This window comes from Silurus aristotelis (genome assembly GCF_946808225.1).
Source record: "Silurus aristotelis genome assembly, chromosome: 25".
NCBI classification, from domain to species: domain Eukaryota; kingdom Metazoa; phylum Chordata; class Actinopteri; order Siluriformes; family Siluridae; genus Silurus; species Silurus aristotelis.
In genome coordinates, this window is record NC_139598.1 from 5802945 (window position 1) to 5820851 (window position 17907).

The following is a 17907-nucleotide window of genomic DNA, read 5'->3' on the forward strand; positions in this document are numbered from 1 at the left end:
ACAATGTATGATTTTTTAACTATTTATTTGTATGATACAGCTGCAAATAAGTATTTGAACACCTGAGAAAGTCAATGTTAATATTTGGTACAGTAACCTTTGTTTGCAATTACAGAGGTCAAACGTTTCCTGTAGTTTTTCACCAGGTTTGCACACACTGCAGGAGGGATTTTGGCCCACTCCTCCACACAGATCTTCTCTAGATCAGTCAGGTTTCTGGCCTGTCGCTGAGAAACACGGAGTTTGAGCTTCCTCCAAAGATTCTCTATTGGGTTTAGGTCTGGAGACTGGCTCGGCCACGCCAGAACCTTGATATGCTTCTTACAGAGCCACTCCTTGGTTATCCTGGCTGTGTGCTTCGGGTCATTGTCATGTTGGAAGACCCAGCCTCGACCCATCTTCAATGCTCTAACTGAGGGAAGGAGGTTGTTCCCCAAAATCTCGCAATACATGGCCCCGGTCATCCTCTCCTTAATACAGTGCAGTTGCCCTGTCCCATGTGCAGAAAAACACCCCAAAGCATGATGCTACCACCCCCATGCTTCACAGTAGGGATGGTGTTCTTGGGATGGTACTCATCATTCTTCTTCCTCCAAACACGTTTAGTGGAATTATGACCCAAAAGTTCTATTTTGGGCTCATCTGACCACATGACTTTCTCCCATGACTCCTCTGGATCATCCAAATGGTCATTGGCAAACTTAAGACGTGCCTGGACATGTGCTGGTTTAAGCAGGGGAACCTTCCGTGCCATGCATGATTTCAAACCATGACGTCTAGTGTATTACCAACAGTAACCTTGGAAATGGTGGTCCCAGCTCTTTTCAGGTCATTGACCAGCTCCTCCCGTGTAGTTCTGGGCTGATTTCTCACCTTCCTTAGGATCATTGAGACCCCACGAGGTGAGATCTTGCATGGAGCCCCAGTCCGAGGGAGATTGACAGTCATGTTCAGCTTCTTCTATTTTCTAATGATTGCTCCAGCAGTGGACCTTTTTTCACCAAGCTGCTTGGCAATTTCCCCGTAGCCCTTTCCAGCCTTGTGGAGGTGTACAATTTTGTCTCTAGTGTCTTTGGACAGCTCTTTGGTCTTGGCCATGTTAGTAGTTGGATTCTTACTGATTGTATGGGGTGGACAGGTGTCTTTATGCAGCTAACGACCTCAAACAGGTGCATGTAATTTAGGATAATAAATGTAGTGGAGGTGGACATTTTAAAGGCAGACTAACAGGTCTTTGAGGGTCAGAATTCTAGCTGATAGACAGGTGTTCAAATACTTATTTGCAGCTGTATCATACAAATAAATAGTTTAAAAATCATATATTGTGATTTCTGGATTTTTTTTTTTAAATTATGTCTCTCACAGTGGACATGCACCTACGATGACAATTTCAGACCCCTCCATGATTTCTAAGTGGGAGAACTTGCAAAATAGCAGGGTGTTCAAATACTTATTTTCCTCACTGTATATATATATATATATATATATATATATATATATATATATATATATATATATATATATATATATATATATATATATACTGTATACAAAACATAAAGCACCCAGTTGTTTTACTGACAGACTTTCAGGACATGCAACAGCCTTCAAGTACTGGATTTTTAAGAATAGTTTACTGGAAAAGGAGCTATTTTGTGGAATGATCCTAGTATAAATGTGAATGTTCGTTTGTCCAGCTAAATGTTCTTTAAATTATCGTGTAAAAATCTCCTGAAATGTCATAGTTGTCATTCTGAGCTGCTGTCAGCACCATTTTGCCATCGAAATTCTCATCAAACACAAGCTCATAAGCCCCTTGTCCTCATCCTGTCATTGTAAAAATAATGAATTCATGTTTCTGTCTTCTGTTTATTCAATTTTTGATTGAAGAAGAGATGAACAAGATGATAAACCCATACACACACACACACACACACACACACACACACACACATACACACACACACACACACACACACACACACATACACACACACACACACACACACACACACACACACACACACACACACACACGGTGTATATCATGCTGCAGTTATATTCAGTCATATTTAATGTCTGTCTTTTCTCCTATTTCTCTTGTTTGAGTTTTTTTTTTTTTGACAATTTTCTTTCTTTCAACAATAGTAACATTAGCAACAACTAACACAGCAAGAACAACAACAATAGTCAAGTCAAGTCAAGTCAAGTCAAGTCAAGAAGCTTTTATTGTCATTTCTACCAGCTGACGCAGTACACAGTGAAAATGAGACAACGTTCCTCTAGAACCCTGGTGCTACATTAAACAACATAGAGCTACAACACACAACATAAAGCTATATGAAGTGCATTGAGTGCAACCGAGTGCAAACAGTGCAGACAAAACAATTATGAGACAAATACGCACAACACAAAATACAAAACAGCGCTGACCAGTACTGACTACTGTATACTCTGATTATACAGTACTGTGCAAAAGAGGACTATAAAGGACTATGAACAAATAGTAAACAATAGTAACAATAACAACAACTAATACTACAACAACAATATCAACAAATACAACAATTACAATAGCAAGAACTAATAAAACAGCAACAATAGTAACAATATCAACATCTAATACAACAACAATAGTAACAATAGCAACAACTAGTACAGCAACAACCACAATAATAACAATTGTAACAATAACAACAAGTACAACAACAAAACAACAACAGGAAGTAATAGTAGTACTGTTGCTCCTATGAAGTTTCATTCTTTAAGTAGGTAATTAATTAATTGAAAAGTAATTAAGTAATTCATTAATTGAAAAAAAGAATAAATTATGATAGAGTTTATACTTCCTTCTTTATAATATTTCCCCATCTCATCTGTCACAGTCCTTTCCTTTCCTTCCCTTTCCTTTTCTTATAATAATAAGATATAATCATCAAAATCATCACTATTATTATTATTATTATTATTATTATTATTATTATTATTATTATTATTATTATTATTATTATTAGATGTAGATGGCACGGTCCAGTGAAGGGGGTGCTGAATGAATTCGGCAAGCCTGTAAGTGATCCCCCCCCCCCGTCAGTGTGGAGATGGTATAGCCCGAGCCGGCTGTCTGAGGGTCTGGATGCTGCTTTCACTTCTCCCGGACTTACGGAGCGGAACAGCGGAATAAACATCCGCATCAGATCTATCAATGGCTTCCAACTTCAACGACATAGTGAAGCAGGGCTATGTGAGGATCAGGAGTAAGAAACTGGGGGTAAGTCAGTGCTTGGAAATTTTTGCTCACTAATTTTGAGTTATTTATTTATTTTTTATTCTGCCAGCATCTGGATGTGAAAAAAGGCTTGAAATGTTCCTGCAGAGGCTGCAATAAAAAGCCCGGCGTGTCGTGCTCAAGTGTTTCCTCCACATGCAGAAGGATGTGATCGACTTGTATTAGAAATAAAGTGAGAAGGTAAAAAGTGGTCCAGAGCAGCGTGGTTAATTGGGCTCCAGCTGTGCTCACATCCTTTTTTTGTTGTTGCTGTATCTTTGATCGGAATGGGGCTAATAGGAAAGTGGGACACACAACAGGCTTCTCATGAAGCCCTCACAGCTTCTCTGTCCTCCTACATCCACTCTCATCCACTACTCAAACTTCTCACTGTGCATTTCCATTACTCCATTACAACCTGCTTCTCTTCCCTGCTCCAGTATGTTTCTCTGTGTGTGTGTGTGTGTGTGTGTGTGTGTGTGTGTGTGTGTGTGTGTGTGTTGAGGGGGGTGATTGATAGGTACCGGTCTCATATCCAGTAATAAAGTAATAACATCAGGACAATACTGAAAAGCTTTGGTTAGTACTGACCTGGACTGCACATGATGCGCGTTGTATAACACAACATGTAGCACGAGGCAAAACTCAACACACAGTGTGACACAACATGACACAACACAACACAGTACAGCACAATACACACCACAACACAGTACAGTACAGCAAAACATACAACATGACACAAAACAAAGCAGCACAACACAATACAGCACAACACACACCACAACACAGTGCAGCACAACATACAACATGACACAAAACAAAGCAGCACAACACAATACAGCACAACACACACCACAACACAGTGCAGCACAACATACAACATGACACAAAACAAAGCAGCACAACACAATACAGCACAACACACACCACAACACAGTGCAGCACAACATACAACATGACACAAAACAAAGCAGCACAACACAATACAGCACAACACACACCACAACACAGTGCAGCACAACATACAACATGACACAAAACAAAGCAGCACAACACAATACAGCACAACACACACCACAACACAGTGCAGCACAACATACAACATGACACAAAACAAAGCAGCACAACACAATACAGCACAACACACACCACAACACAGTGCAGCACAACATACAACATGACACAAAACAAAGCAGCACAACACAATACAGCACAACACACACCACAACACAGTGCAGCACAACATACAACATGACACAAAACAAAGCAGCACAACACAATACAGCACAACACACACCACAACACAGTGCAGCACAACATACAACATGACACAAAACAAAGCAGCACAACACAATACAGCACAACACACAATACAGCAGAACACATCGCACAGCTCAAAACAACACACAGCACAACACACTTCACCACACAAAACAATACAACACAGCAGAGCACAACACTACACACAGCCTAACACAATACAGCACAACATACAGCACAACACATTACACACCACAACACAGTACAGCACAACATGATACAAAACAAAACAGCACAACACAATACCGCACATCACACCGTACAACTCAAAACAACACACAGCACAACACAATACAACACAGTACAATACAACACACTGCATCACACAAAACATTTTTCTGTCTTAATTTTAGTCTGTATATTAACCATTTTCTTTCTTTCTTTCTTTCTTTCTTTCTTTCTTTCTTTCTTTCTTTCTTTCTTTCTTTCTTTCTTTCTTTCTTTCTTTCTTCCTACTTTTTATTTCCTTCCCCAAATGTCCCCATCTCACTTCACTTGTTTTATTCCTTTCCTTTCCTTTCCTTTCCTTTCCTTTCCTTTCCTTTCCTTTCCTTTCCTTTCCTTTCCTTTCCTTTCCTTCCCTTTTCCATTTTCCATTTCCTTTTCTTTTTTTTCCTTTCCTTTCCTTTCCTTTCCTTTCCTTTCCTTTCCTTCCCTTTTCCATTTTCCATTTCCTTTTCTTTTTTTTCCTTTCCTTTCCTTTCCTTTCCTTTCCTTTCCTTTCCTTTCCTTTCCTTCCCTTTTCCATTTTCCCTTTCCTTTCCTTTCCTTTCCTTTCCTTTTTCCATTTTCCCTTTTCCTTTCCTTTCCTTTCCTTTCCTTTCCTTTCCTTTCCTTTCCTTTCCTTTCCTTTCCTGTCCTTTTTTTGTTTGTGTGTTTGTTTATGTGGCGCCCAAACTGAAATGTGTGCACACTTTATTTATGTATATATATTTAATTATGATCGGGTTATAAACAGGTGGAGTTGATTAAGGAAAGTCAGATAAGTGCACACACTTTTACACTCCTACATGGTAGTTTTACCAAAAAAACCCATACAGTATATCATCCCACACACAGGATCTGTACACTGTATATCATCTTGCTTTTGGATTAACATGCACTAAACGGAAGAAAGTTGAAAGTATTTTTGTAAAGAAAAGATGGAAACAAAAGATCGGATACAAAAAGTTGTTCATTCATTTACAATGAGAAAAAAAAAAAGTTTAAAAGCACAAATATTTAGTGTTTTCTGGTATTATATCATAAATATCAATTGAATTTTACCAGTACTGTCCATATTTAGTATTGATTATTTATTACATGACTGCCTAAAGTGCATGTAAGAAGAGCTGGAAGCTCTCGCTGAAGCAAATCTATCAACAAAACCAAAAATCTCCAAACACATCAAAAGCCTGTTTACAAACTTGGCTCCTAACTTGCGTATCTCAGATATCCGAGGCATTCAGTAGCAATCACATTAACTCATTTTAATCCACTGGAAAAAGCCCAAATCTTGAATGTATCAGATATTTACAGAGGCTCAACCCAGGCTTAGTCATGTTAATCCAGCTTTATGCAGCTTTCTTCAGCCTGACCCACATTCAATATCCATTTCATTACTCTGCTGTAAAAGTGTACGGTATATTCACACCACAGACGGATGCATCGCAGACAATTATTGTCAGGGCAAAAATGTCAGGGCAAGGGGAAAAAAAAATACACAAAACCTGATGTTATTGTCGAAGATGTGTTGCTCGATTGCAGAAAAAAGAGTCTGGTGTCTGTCAATAAGGTGTTTAAGTGGCTATTAGTGTAGAGCTGGTAATAAGTAAGTGATGGATTGTGTGGGGAAAAAAATTGTTTAAAGTACAAACTTTATGCAAGTTACAAATGGCAGTCATGTTGCTCTGATCGGGCTGGACAACAAGAAAAAAAAATTAATTAAATCCAGGAGACAACTGAACTGCAGGGAGTTTTAAAAGAGCAAGAGAAAGACGATTCTAATGAGGCAATTATTTTTGTTGTATTTCATTGAACAATTTAAAATTCAAACACTTTTCTGGTAAAGACTTGATTAAGTATGATGGTAACATCCGTGTAGTATTATTTATGTGCTGTATTTTTGTCTTTTGTGTTTAATTTTTAAAGTGTAACTTTTATTCATGACTCAATTTTTAAAAAATGGTAAAGAATTTAACAAGCTGTTAGAAGAAAATGTTTAATAGTAGGCTATACGTAATGGCCGAATCAATTATGAATCATCAGAAAGAAAGACTTTTCGAGATTCTTCTGTACAAAATGACGAATGTGAGGAGCTTCCATTAGCTAATCATGCAAGCAGTCTACTTTTAAAATAATAGATCGGTTATGTAATAAAACACAGGAAAGTTACAGGAAAGTGGTGGGTGATGTAAATGAACGTGAAATGTCCCAAAGTTACCCTACTACTCTAAAACTGACAACTTTTCCAAGAAGTTTCTTATTCCACTGCTTAGAACCACAGGATGTAGGACTATTCATTTATCGTTACGGTATGTTGTGGGGCATCTGTGAAAGAAGTAAGGTCCTGTTATCGCTTTTATTTCTAACAGCATTTACAATTCATCAGAGTCTTCAGTTATCGGTCTCAATTGAAGTTATTGAGGGACTGTGTCATATACATTTTTACCTGTCTGTTAGAAAGCAATAATAATAAGTACAATAAATAAGTTAGTATCAAAACGACAAATTGCAGCTGGAAAACTCTGAAGGATGAGATTTTGCCCTGAAATTTTGAAAATGGTCCTTTAAAGTGGTTGTAATTTATATGCACTATATGAAAAAAAAGTTTGTGGGCATCTGGACATAAGATTCGTATGTGCTTTTTTAAACATCCTATTCGGCATTTACTCCACATATGCTGTTAAAATAACCCACTTGTCTGGGAAGATGTTCCAGTAGATCTTGAAGTGTGGTTGTGGAGATTTAACCATAATTGTGTTAGTAAAGTCAGGTACTGATTTTGAGGTACTGGTTGAGGTCAGAGCTCTACTTCAGGCCATTAGGTCCATCATCCATAGGTCCATAATCTTCACGAGGTGGGACGTGACTGGAGCTGGCCAAACCTCAGGATGCCTCGGGATGGGGAGAGAAAGAGAAGCAGTGGAGAGGAATTAGCGTAGCTGCTGTTCATGATATTAACAGCACAAGTTGATAATGTGCATGTGATCAGATGTTCTGGAGCACAAGGTTATGATGTGATGTGTGTGATGTGTGTTATGTGTAGGCTTTGCTAAAAAGATATGTTTTTAATCTGCACTTAAACTGGGAGAGTGTATCTGAACCCCGAACACTGTCAGGAAGACTATTCCAGAGTTTAGGAGCTAAATGTGAAAATGCTCTACCGCCTTTAGTGGACTTTGCTATTCTAGGAACTACTAGAAGCCCAGAGTTTTGAGATCTCAGGGAGCGTGACGGATTGTAGCGTGTTAAGAGACTGGATAGATACATGGGAGCCAAACCATTTAGTGCTTTATAAGTGAGTAGCAGTAGTTTGTAGTCTATTCGAAACTTAATAGGAAGCCAATGTAGGGACGATAAGATTGGGGTTATATGATCGTATTTTCTTGTGTAGTCCTTCTGCTCCTGAAAACATCCTATACAATGGTGTGCCTCCAAAATATGTGATAAAAGTGTGGGAAAGGGCCACATATGGCTGAAAAAGTCAAGTGTCCATATTGTGTATATTATTAGCTAGCATTAGCAAACAACTCCATGTATGCTAAGTGTTAGTCCAGGTCTTATTTTTTAAAAAAAATCTCAGTTTATCAGTTGCATTTGACTTAACACTGAGTTTTAGACACTCAAAGGTTTATATATATTTTTTTTATTTGTGTTGAGCTCAGGTTATTTTTGTTTTTTCCATTCATTCTCTCAACCCCATACTTTGTGTTTCTTTCTCTAAGCTCTCATTTTCTAGTTCTCTATTTTTCTAGGTGCTTCTATAATTCTGTCTGTCTCTCTACTTCTGTTTTTTTTCTTTTCTTCTTTCTCTATTTTTCCCTCTCCGATCTTGTTTCCTCTCATTCTCTGTATTGTGTAGTGTTTTCACCCCTTACTGTCTCTCTTTGCCCTGTCTCTCTGCCCAGTCTCTTTCCACAGTCGCTTTATCTCTTTCATATGTCTTACACTTGTCCCCTTCTCTCTCTCTCTCTCTCTCTCTCTCTCTCTCTCTCTCTCTCTCTCTCTCTCTCTCTCTCTCTCTCTTGCTTTCTTGCTCTCAGTCTTTGTATATCTTAATGAGTATTAGTTTGGGCCACAGTGAGCCACCAGAACAGCTTCATTGCACCCTGACATAAATTATACACGTCTCTGAAATGCCAGAGACCATTCTTCTAAAAGATTTTCCCTCAGCTGATGCTTCGATAATTGTGTTTTCATTGGTGTTCATTTAAGGTTGAGATCTGGTGACAGGCCATGGCACATAATCATTTTAATGCTCGTTAAATCATTCAGTGAGTTTGTATGCCCTGCGCTTTGGGGAGGAGTCATCCAGTACAAAACCACTCCCATCAGGATAGAATGGGTATCATTACAAGATGGAGGTGATTAGCGAGATTATTGTCCCTTCACAGCATGCAGTCCCGCCCAGTTGTCGTGATGAACGCCACACATGAGCTCACACACTTGTTGAGAAGATGGCAAAGGATGACTCATCTGACCCTATCACTCCCCCCTACCTCTATCCAGACCAGTGCTTATAGTTTTTGCACCACTGAACTCTCAAATGTGCTTTCGCCTTTGTAATGAGGGACTCATGCACTCCAACTCGACTACAATATCCCTCTTATAATAGGTCATAGACAGAATGTTCTTTGCTGACAGTCTCATCACGTCCTGCCTTGACATTCTTAGTCACCTGAAGATCAGCTGCTCTTCTACTTTTCTTTACCTAAGGCATTAATGTGAAAGTAAAAATGATGTTTCTGTAGTCGAATGCAAACCGAATCATCGTACCTCAAGACATTTCCACAATGCCGAATATGATACAGGATTTGCACCCAATTTGCCAGCAGAATAACATTGTAGTGCATTACTACATTTTTGTTTTATTAAAAAAAGGTATATAAGTTTAAATAAGTATATGGAATATAAGCTCTGCTGTTTATTATGATATTACTATTAATAATATTGGCCAGACTTAGAAGACAATCACTTTAGTCATCACTAAGTCTATTTTTAAATCAATTTTTATAAACAATTTTATTGTAAATACTATCGTATTAATACTATTAGATTCCTTTGCAATTCTATTCTATTTTATTATATTGCAAATTCTGCCATTTTAATTCCTTTATTGTATTTTTTGTTATTATTTAGTTTAGCATTTTACTGTTTCTCATTATTATTTATTATTAATAATTTTTTTTGCACGTCGTACTGTGTATTCGTATGCGTGTGAATCAGGCTTCAAAAAAAAAAAATAAAAAATGAACTAAACAAAATTTGCTATATGTGCAGTATTCATGCATGCAGTTCCTTGCAAAAGTATTCACCCCTTCTCTTATGAAAAGGTCCATATTTTTTAGTGTTTGATTTCAAATTGACATAATCAGGGTTTTTTTTTCGCCATACATTATTTACTACTAAAAATGTATCACGTCACAATGATTGTCGATAAATATTCACCACCTAATTGTTATGAAAACCACCAAAATTTGTTTCAGTCCAACCAGCTGCTGACAAGTTACATAACTATTATAATGAAGATTTACAGTAAATAAACCTGTTTAAACTTTTGTCTTTCTTTCTTTCTTTCTTTCTTTCTTTCTTTCTTTCTTTCTTTCTTTCTTTCTTTCTTTCTTTCTTTCTGACTGTCTGTCTGTCTGTCTGTCTGTCTGCTGTCTGTGGACAGCTGACCGTCATTAATATATATATATATATATATATATATATATATATATATATATATATATATATATATATATATATATATATATATATATATATATATATTTTTTTTTTTTTTTTTTTTTTTTTTAAAGAAATGAAAACTGTTGGTCCTGGTTGCCCCTGGTAGCCTTCAGTCTTCTTAGAAAGCTGTCCACTAGATTTTGGAGCTAGCTAGTTACTGAGCTCAGGTGCTGATGTAATGTGAGGAGGCCTGGTGAGCATTTGCTTTATAATTTATTCTAAAGGTGGTACGTAAGGTTAAGTACAGGTTTTTGTTCAGGACCCTAGAGTTCTTTTTACTGATTCTTCTGTTACCATAAAATTTAAGGCATTAAAATTGTATAGAATGTCTTTGGATGAGGTAGAATGAAATTTTTCTCTTAAACTAGGAGACTCAAACCTGTTCCAGTATGATAATGCCTCTGTGTGGAAGATCTTGAGTGGCCTGCTATAGAGTTCTAACCTCAACCCTATTGAATAAGACTGTGCCCCAGGCCTCCTCATCTCACCTTCACTACATCAGTACCTGACATTACTAGTACTGTTGTAGCTGAATAAGCACAAATCTCCACAAGCACACTCAAATATCTAATGGAACATCTTCCCAGAAGAGTGGTGGTTAATATATCAGCAAATGGGGAAGGCAATGTCCAAAAAGCACATACAAATCTTATAGTCAGGTGTTCATAAACTTTTGTTTATTTATTGTATACATGTCTTCCTCTATGTAAGTATGAACATAAGTGGGAAAGTTGACAGTGGGAGATTTGAAGTTGTTTGTTAATTGCAGTTTGTTAGGCACCTGATCTCCCGACTAAGTTAGCAGCTTCCCGAAAATCCATAATGCTGTCAGAGCGATTTGGACTCTAAAGTCGAAGCTCAATAGGAAGCTTAGTGTGATCCTGCCCTGGGGTGTCGCCAGACCCAAATCAGCAAAGCATGGACTCAAGTTAAATGTAGCTGTGCAAAGCCATAATGAAAAGAAATGCTTTATAAGATCTGATTTGCATTTTTTTGTAGCCCCAGCTGGGGATCTGATGGAATTCGGCTCGCAAGTGGAGTTTTTTTTCCCCAGCAGCTTAAAAGACTATGCTTAGAGTGACCTCATTATTGGGACGGTGCAGTGACATCATCAGAATGTTATCTCTTTCTGTGTTATTGAGTCAAGCCTATTAAGTACACATTATAGTTTGCTCTAGTGCTCATTTAGAGTGAGTATTAAAAAATAAAGGTTTGGTCCTGGCTTGGCAGGACATGGAAAAATCAGCTCCAGTTTTCTGGAAGGTTCTGTTACTTTTTGCTTTGGGAGAAAGGTCGAAGAGTGTCCTTCCTTTAAAACAAGGACATTTGTGCGCCTTTGCAGCCAAACAATAAGAAACCCCAATATTGACCTACATTTGCGTTTTGACATTATTTCTCTGCTATTTTTGTAGCGTCCCCGTGTGCAAGTGCAGCTCCTGCCTCATTTTTGACATTTTAACTAATGTTCCTTGCTAAAGGTTAGTGTGCCCTACATGCTCCCTAGAGACGGTGGAGGTTTTTTTTAGCTGTTGGGGTATGTGTGCAGATAAACAATTTGTTACAGTGCAAAAAACTACTTAGCATTTAAATGAAGTGGCTGTGGAGTGTGGAGGAGAAAAACACACAAAATGCATGGGTTGGGTGATATTGGGGAAAAAATCCAGATACAATTTTTTTTTTAATTTATGAACGATGCTAAATTATGTTTTCTTTCTTTTATTTTGCTTTTCTATAGTAAGTATAATGCGATAATGGATTATTGCTTTTATTTCTAATGTTTATTGTAATTTAAACAAATGCAGAATACACCACAGAAACAGTGGTTTCACGAAACAATGGCAAGTTGTTGTGAGTTGTGAGAAAAAAAAAACACGGTGCTATTAGCTATAGATGGCACTGTTACTATTTTGCCACAAATGATTGAACATTTCTTTTGTGACAAATTATGTATTCTCAAATGTAAGTTTACAGAGTGACGCCAAGTAAACATCAGATTTTTCAAACTTGTACCATTTCCTCATTGCGACCAGTCCTTTAGGAAAGAATTCAGGCTCTACAAGATGTTTACCAGGTTATGAATATATGAATATATGAATATTAATATGTACATCATATTTAAATATGTACACTCTTGATTAGAACATTGTGAAAATCACAATTAAGCAAATTATTCATGGGTTAAAACAGGTTCCATGGTGGTCTAGTGGTTAGGATGTGGCGCTCTCACCGTGTACCAAAATTTAGCTGAACCGTGACTTAAAAACTGAGGAACGTAACAAACCATGAATTTTGTGTACCGTTCTACCACTTATATATAATTCCATGTTGTAAAAAAAGAGCAAGTATCATGGAAATGAGTACCGATCAGCTGAGTACAAATGACATAATGTGCAATAACAGAGGTGCATTGTGCAAAGAAATGAGATGAAAATGTCCAGGGACCATCAGTTGACTACAAAGAGATCACCTAGTAATTATAATGTGAGGAGAGGCAAAGCGGCAAGGTTGAGAATGTGAAATTGTGCAGTAATATTGTAGTGCAAATGATAAGGGACGAATGGTATAAAGAGTGCAATCGGTATTCATATTATATAGTACAGTTTTTCTTCTGGACCTGGGTCAGTGTGGAGATGTAGAGTTCAGGATAGGTCAAAATGGTAATGTACACTTCAGCATCTGAGTACAGTTTTCAGTAGGCTGGCAGCTGATAAAAGAAACTTCTTTAGCCGACTAGTGCAATATCAAAGACTCCTGTAGTGTTTGCCAGATGGACGAATAAACAGACCATATCTGGGGTGAGAGGTGATTATATATCTTTGATTATACATCTCACTCTCCGGTAGTAGTCATGGGTATTATGGGAAAAACTTGTCTTAGTTTGAAATTCTTGTATATTTCTCAGTTTAAATGAATTTATATTGTGGATTTATGCTGTTGAGACTAAATTCTGACCCTACCATCTGCAGAAATTGAGATTCATGAGATAACATTTTTTTTTTTAGTTTTCAACTGTCCGATTTTGGTGAACTTTCGACCACTGTAGCGTCTTGCCAGGAGATAGAACCTGAAGCAAATTCGGAAATGCTTTTATGTCAACAACAATTGAAAAGAGTTTTTATTTGAGGTACTGTGACTTTCCAGGAATCAGTCAGGGAGTTGTCCTCTGGCTTTTATCAAGCAGCTCACTGTATTTTTTATAGTCAAGGACCAAAGTTTGAGATTATCAAGATGCTGAAAGAATAAAAATGTGCATGTTTGCCTACTGGTTGCAATATATATATACAGTATATATATATATATATATATATATATATATATATATATATATATATATATATATATATATATATATATATAAAAAGATTAATGACTACAATTTTGAATATATAACTATCCAGGGATGTTGTTTTTGCTTTTCAAGTATGAATACATACTTGACTATATATATCTTCTTCTTCTTTCGGCTGCTCCTGTTAGGGGTCGTCACAGCAGATAATCCGTCTCCATACCCCCTGTCCTCTACATCTGCCTCTTTCAAACCAGCTAGCTGCATGTCTTCCCTCACCACATCCATAAACCTCTTCCTTGGCCTTCCTCTTTTCCTCTCTTCTGGCAGCTCCATCCTAAGCATTCTTCTACCGATATACCCCATATCCCTCCTCTGCACATGTCTAAACCATCTCAATCGCACCTTCCTCACCTTGTCTCCAAAACATCCTACATCTCCTCTAATAAACTTGTTTCTAATCCTGTCCATCCTCATTACTCCAAATAAAAATCAGATACCCTTCAATCCCAAATCACTCCTGCCACTCTTCTCCACCCACTCCACCCTGCCTGAACTATTTTCTTCACTTCTCCAACACACTCTCCATTACTCTGCACTGTTGACCTCAGGTACCGAAACTCCTCCGCCTTGTCCACCACTTCTCACTGCAACCGCACCACTCCACTGCCCTCCCTCTTATTCACACTTCTACTGACTTTCATTCCCCTTCTCTCCAGTGGGTACCTCCACCTCTCCAGGCTCTTCTCAACCTGCTCCCTACTCTCACCACAAATAACAATATCATCATAACCTTTCTAACCTCGTCCGTCAACCTGTCTATCACCACTGTAAACAGAAAAGGGCTCAGAGCCGATCTTTGATGCAGTCCAACCTCCACCTTCAACCAGCCTGTAGTTCCTACTGCACACTTCACTGCTGTCACACTGTCCTCATACATGTCCTGCACCACCCTCACATACTTCTCTGCCACACCTGACCTCCTCATACAATACCACAATTCCTCTCTCGGCACCCTGTCGTACGCTTTCTCTAAATCCACAAACACACAATGCAACTACTTCTGATCTTCTCTAAACTTCTCCATCAGCTTTCTCAAAGCAAACAATGCGTCTGTAGGGTTCTTCCTCGGCATGAAAACATACTGTTGCTTACAGATGGTCACGTCTTCTCTCAGCCTGCCTTTCACTACTCTTTCCCAAAACTTCATGGTGTGACTGATCAACATTATTTTCCTGTAGTTACTGCACATACGTCACTATCTATCTATCTATCTATCTATCTATCTATCTATCTATCTATCTATCTATCTATCTATCTATCTATCTATCTATCTATCTATCTATCTATCTATCTATCTATCTATCTATCTATCTAGACAGACAGACAGACAGACAGACAGACAGACAGACAGACAGACAGATAGATAGATAGATCCGATTGATGGGAATACATTACTTTGGTTGTGAGAATCCAAACCTTTTTATAAATTTAAATAAAAGAGTTTTACTGCTTATAGTGCATGTTGTTTGCATGTTGTCATATTAATGTGGGTTTTTTGTGGGTTTGTGGGTTTTTCGGCCACTCAAAAAAAAAGTAATTCATTTCTAAATGCAATTCAAAGGTGCAGTTCACCCTGTCTTGCTCCCTTGGACTGTATCTCTTTCTGATTGCACACTAATATATCAAAGACTGCTTACTGAATTACCCCCAAACACACACACACACACACACACACACACACACACACACACACACACACACACACACACACACACACACACACACACACACACACACACCCCACTTTGGAGTGCACTATTTAATTATGAATCAGGCCCTTGAAAAACGAGACACGCGCAAAGAGCTCGGCAACACAATGCAACAAAAACGCAGGCACTTCATTAAAGTGACGGACAGAAACAGTGTTTACATGTCAAAGGAAGTGCTTTTAAGAAGGGAAAAAGTGTCAAAAAACACACAAACATTAAAGGAAGGCCTAGATATGCTGCATGCCATTTTTAGGTTGTGAAGAAAAAATTGTTACTGTGGTGAGTTTTATTCAATAAAACAAGAATGCTTGTAAACCAGCTAGCTACACTGATGTTAGACAAAATGTGTTTCTTGTCGGCTGGTTGATTGTTTTTTTTGTTTTTTTGTCTTGGGAATTTTTGCAAACAAATGATATAGGTTTTAAATCTGTACGTTAAATAATTCATGCCGGCTATATGGAGTCTCTTCGGACAAAACAATGGAGTTTAAAATGGCAAAAATGTTCATTTTAATGTTCTCAGCAATGAATTAGCAGAAAATGAGAATTATTCAGATGCACTCCTGAGACCTCCTGTGCCACCATTTGCTAGTTCACCTTTGCTGCAGTGAACTGTTTGGGGGGAAAATCTAGAAGCAGGGGCATTCATTTTATCTGGTCAAATCTTTATAAACATTCTCTCTGTCCTACACCTTCCTACCTTTATCCTTCCATCCATCCTTAATAGATTTGTTCATTCTTCTATCTGTCATAAAATATGAGGACAGGAGAATGCAAGTTCAGTATAAGAATGTTTTATTAATAAACCAGGCAGACAAATCGAATTCTAAACCGAAACAGTAAACAGGCAAAGGTCGGGCGATGAACAAAGAACAAAAACTAGGCAAAGCGAGACAAAGAAAGAGAAACCAAAATAAGATTCAAATAACAGGAACTAGAAATACAGAAAAACATTGTTATGTGAAAGGGGCAAATCGCTGAACGCTTCACCACTGACATAAGTACAAATAAATAAATAAATTAATTAATTAATTAATGGGTTAAACAGAAACACCTGTGGACAAAAGTACACATGAGGGGAGTAACCAATGATAGGACATGAGTGGGATACAACATTAAACAAAACATATTAGTAAATGCACTAATAAACACAAAATTATAATGCGGAAGTGTGTGATGGTATCTGTATTCTCCCCTGTCAATCACATTGACACTAACTACTCATTACTTTGAGCTCAGGTATGTTGAAGAGGGCAGAAAAAGCTTTTCTCCAGTTGGATTATGGTACCCAGTGATACAGCATAAGCTTGCCTGATTTTTCTTAAAGCCTGTTATAACCTTCATTACTGGCTCTTCCGGGTGGTAGCTGTTGTTTTATGGCAGTGGATCAAAATTTGAAAGACAATAAGTATAAGACCACAGCATTTGTCTAAGCATCTGACAATTTTATTAAGAAATGGCATCTGATGGATAAATATAATTATTAGATGTTGACCGATATTTGATTGCTGGAACTATCGGCTATCTACAAAAATCCGCACCAATAGTTTTTCCGGGTTGCGTTATATGCAACGCCCATTTGACGTATTTTTTATTCGTTTTGGATGTTAATGTTTTTATTTATTTGGACTGTTACTTTTGTTTGAGTTTGGATGCATGTCTTTTGTTTTCATCAATATTTATTAATATTATTCATATATAATTTTTTTTCATTTAGCACATTTTCATTACTCAGTAGTTTTTTTTTGTGTATAAAGTTCAGTACTATTTTACATAGTGTTATGTATGTTGTTTTTTTTTTATTTTTTATTCAGTATCCATTTTAAAAACTATGTGATAATTAATTGGTTATTGGCAAGCTAGCTATTGGTATCGTTAAAATCCACTATCCATTGACCTCTAATAATTATGGTGAGATTATTTTGGTCCAGTTTGTATTGGTATTGTTTGGCTAGTAGTACTGGGTGTTGCTTTTGGCAGACTTGGCAAAGCTGATACTGCGTAAATGCGATAAGTCTTCTGTGGAGACATATTTGAGACCAAATCTAGACAGATGCATGAAAGTTCAGTGTTTAAGTGATTGTTTGTCATACCATACACATTGGTTATACCATTATTTATTTTAAGTGTATTTATGATCAATAATTAATAAATGTTTATGCAGGATATAATGTAGTTAAACAGACTCAGAGTTCTCTCCAGGTTTGAGCAAAACTCATAGAAAACTCCAAAGAAGGTGAGGAGTGATGAAGAAATACAAAATCCGGAAAGGGACAGAAGTGATCAAACATATAACTCTCTGCATATAAATGATTCATAAATGTATAA

The 17907-nt window shown here is 37.4% G+C and overlaps 1 protein-coding gene across 1 annotated transcript in view; it reads left to right on the forward strand.

Moving 5' to 3' along the window:
* Positions 1 to 3111: 3111 nt before the first annotated feature.
* dok6 (docking protein 6) overlaps positions 3112 to 17907 on the forward strand; it is an 80745-nt gene continuing 65949 nt past the window's right edge. Inside the window, exon 1 of the mRNA XM_083530314.1 lies at positions 3112 to 3268. Within this exon, the coding sequence (XP_083386440.1) occupies positions 3203 to 3268 (66 nt within the window). The 5' untranslated portion in view covers positions 3112 to 3202. The remainder of the gene's footprint in view (positions 3269 to 17907) is intronic.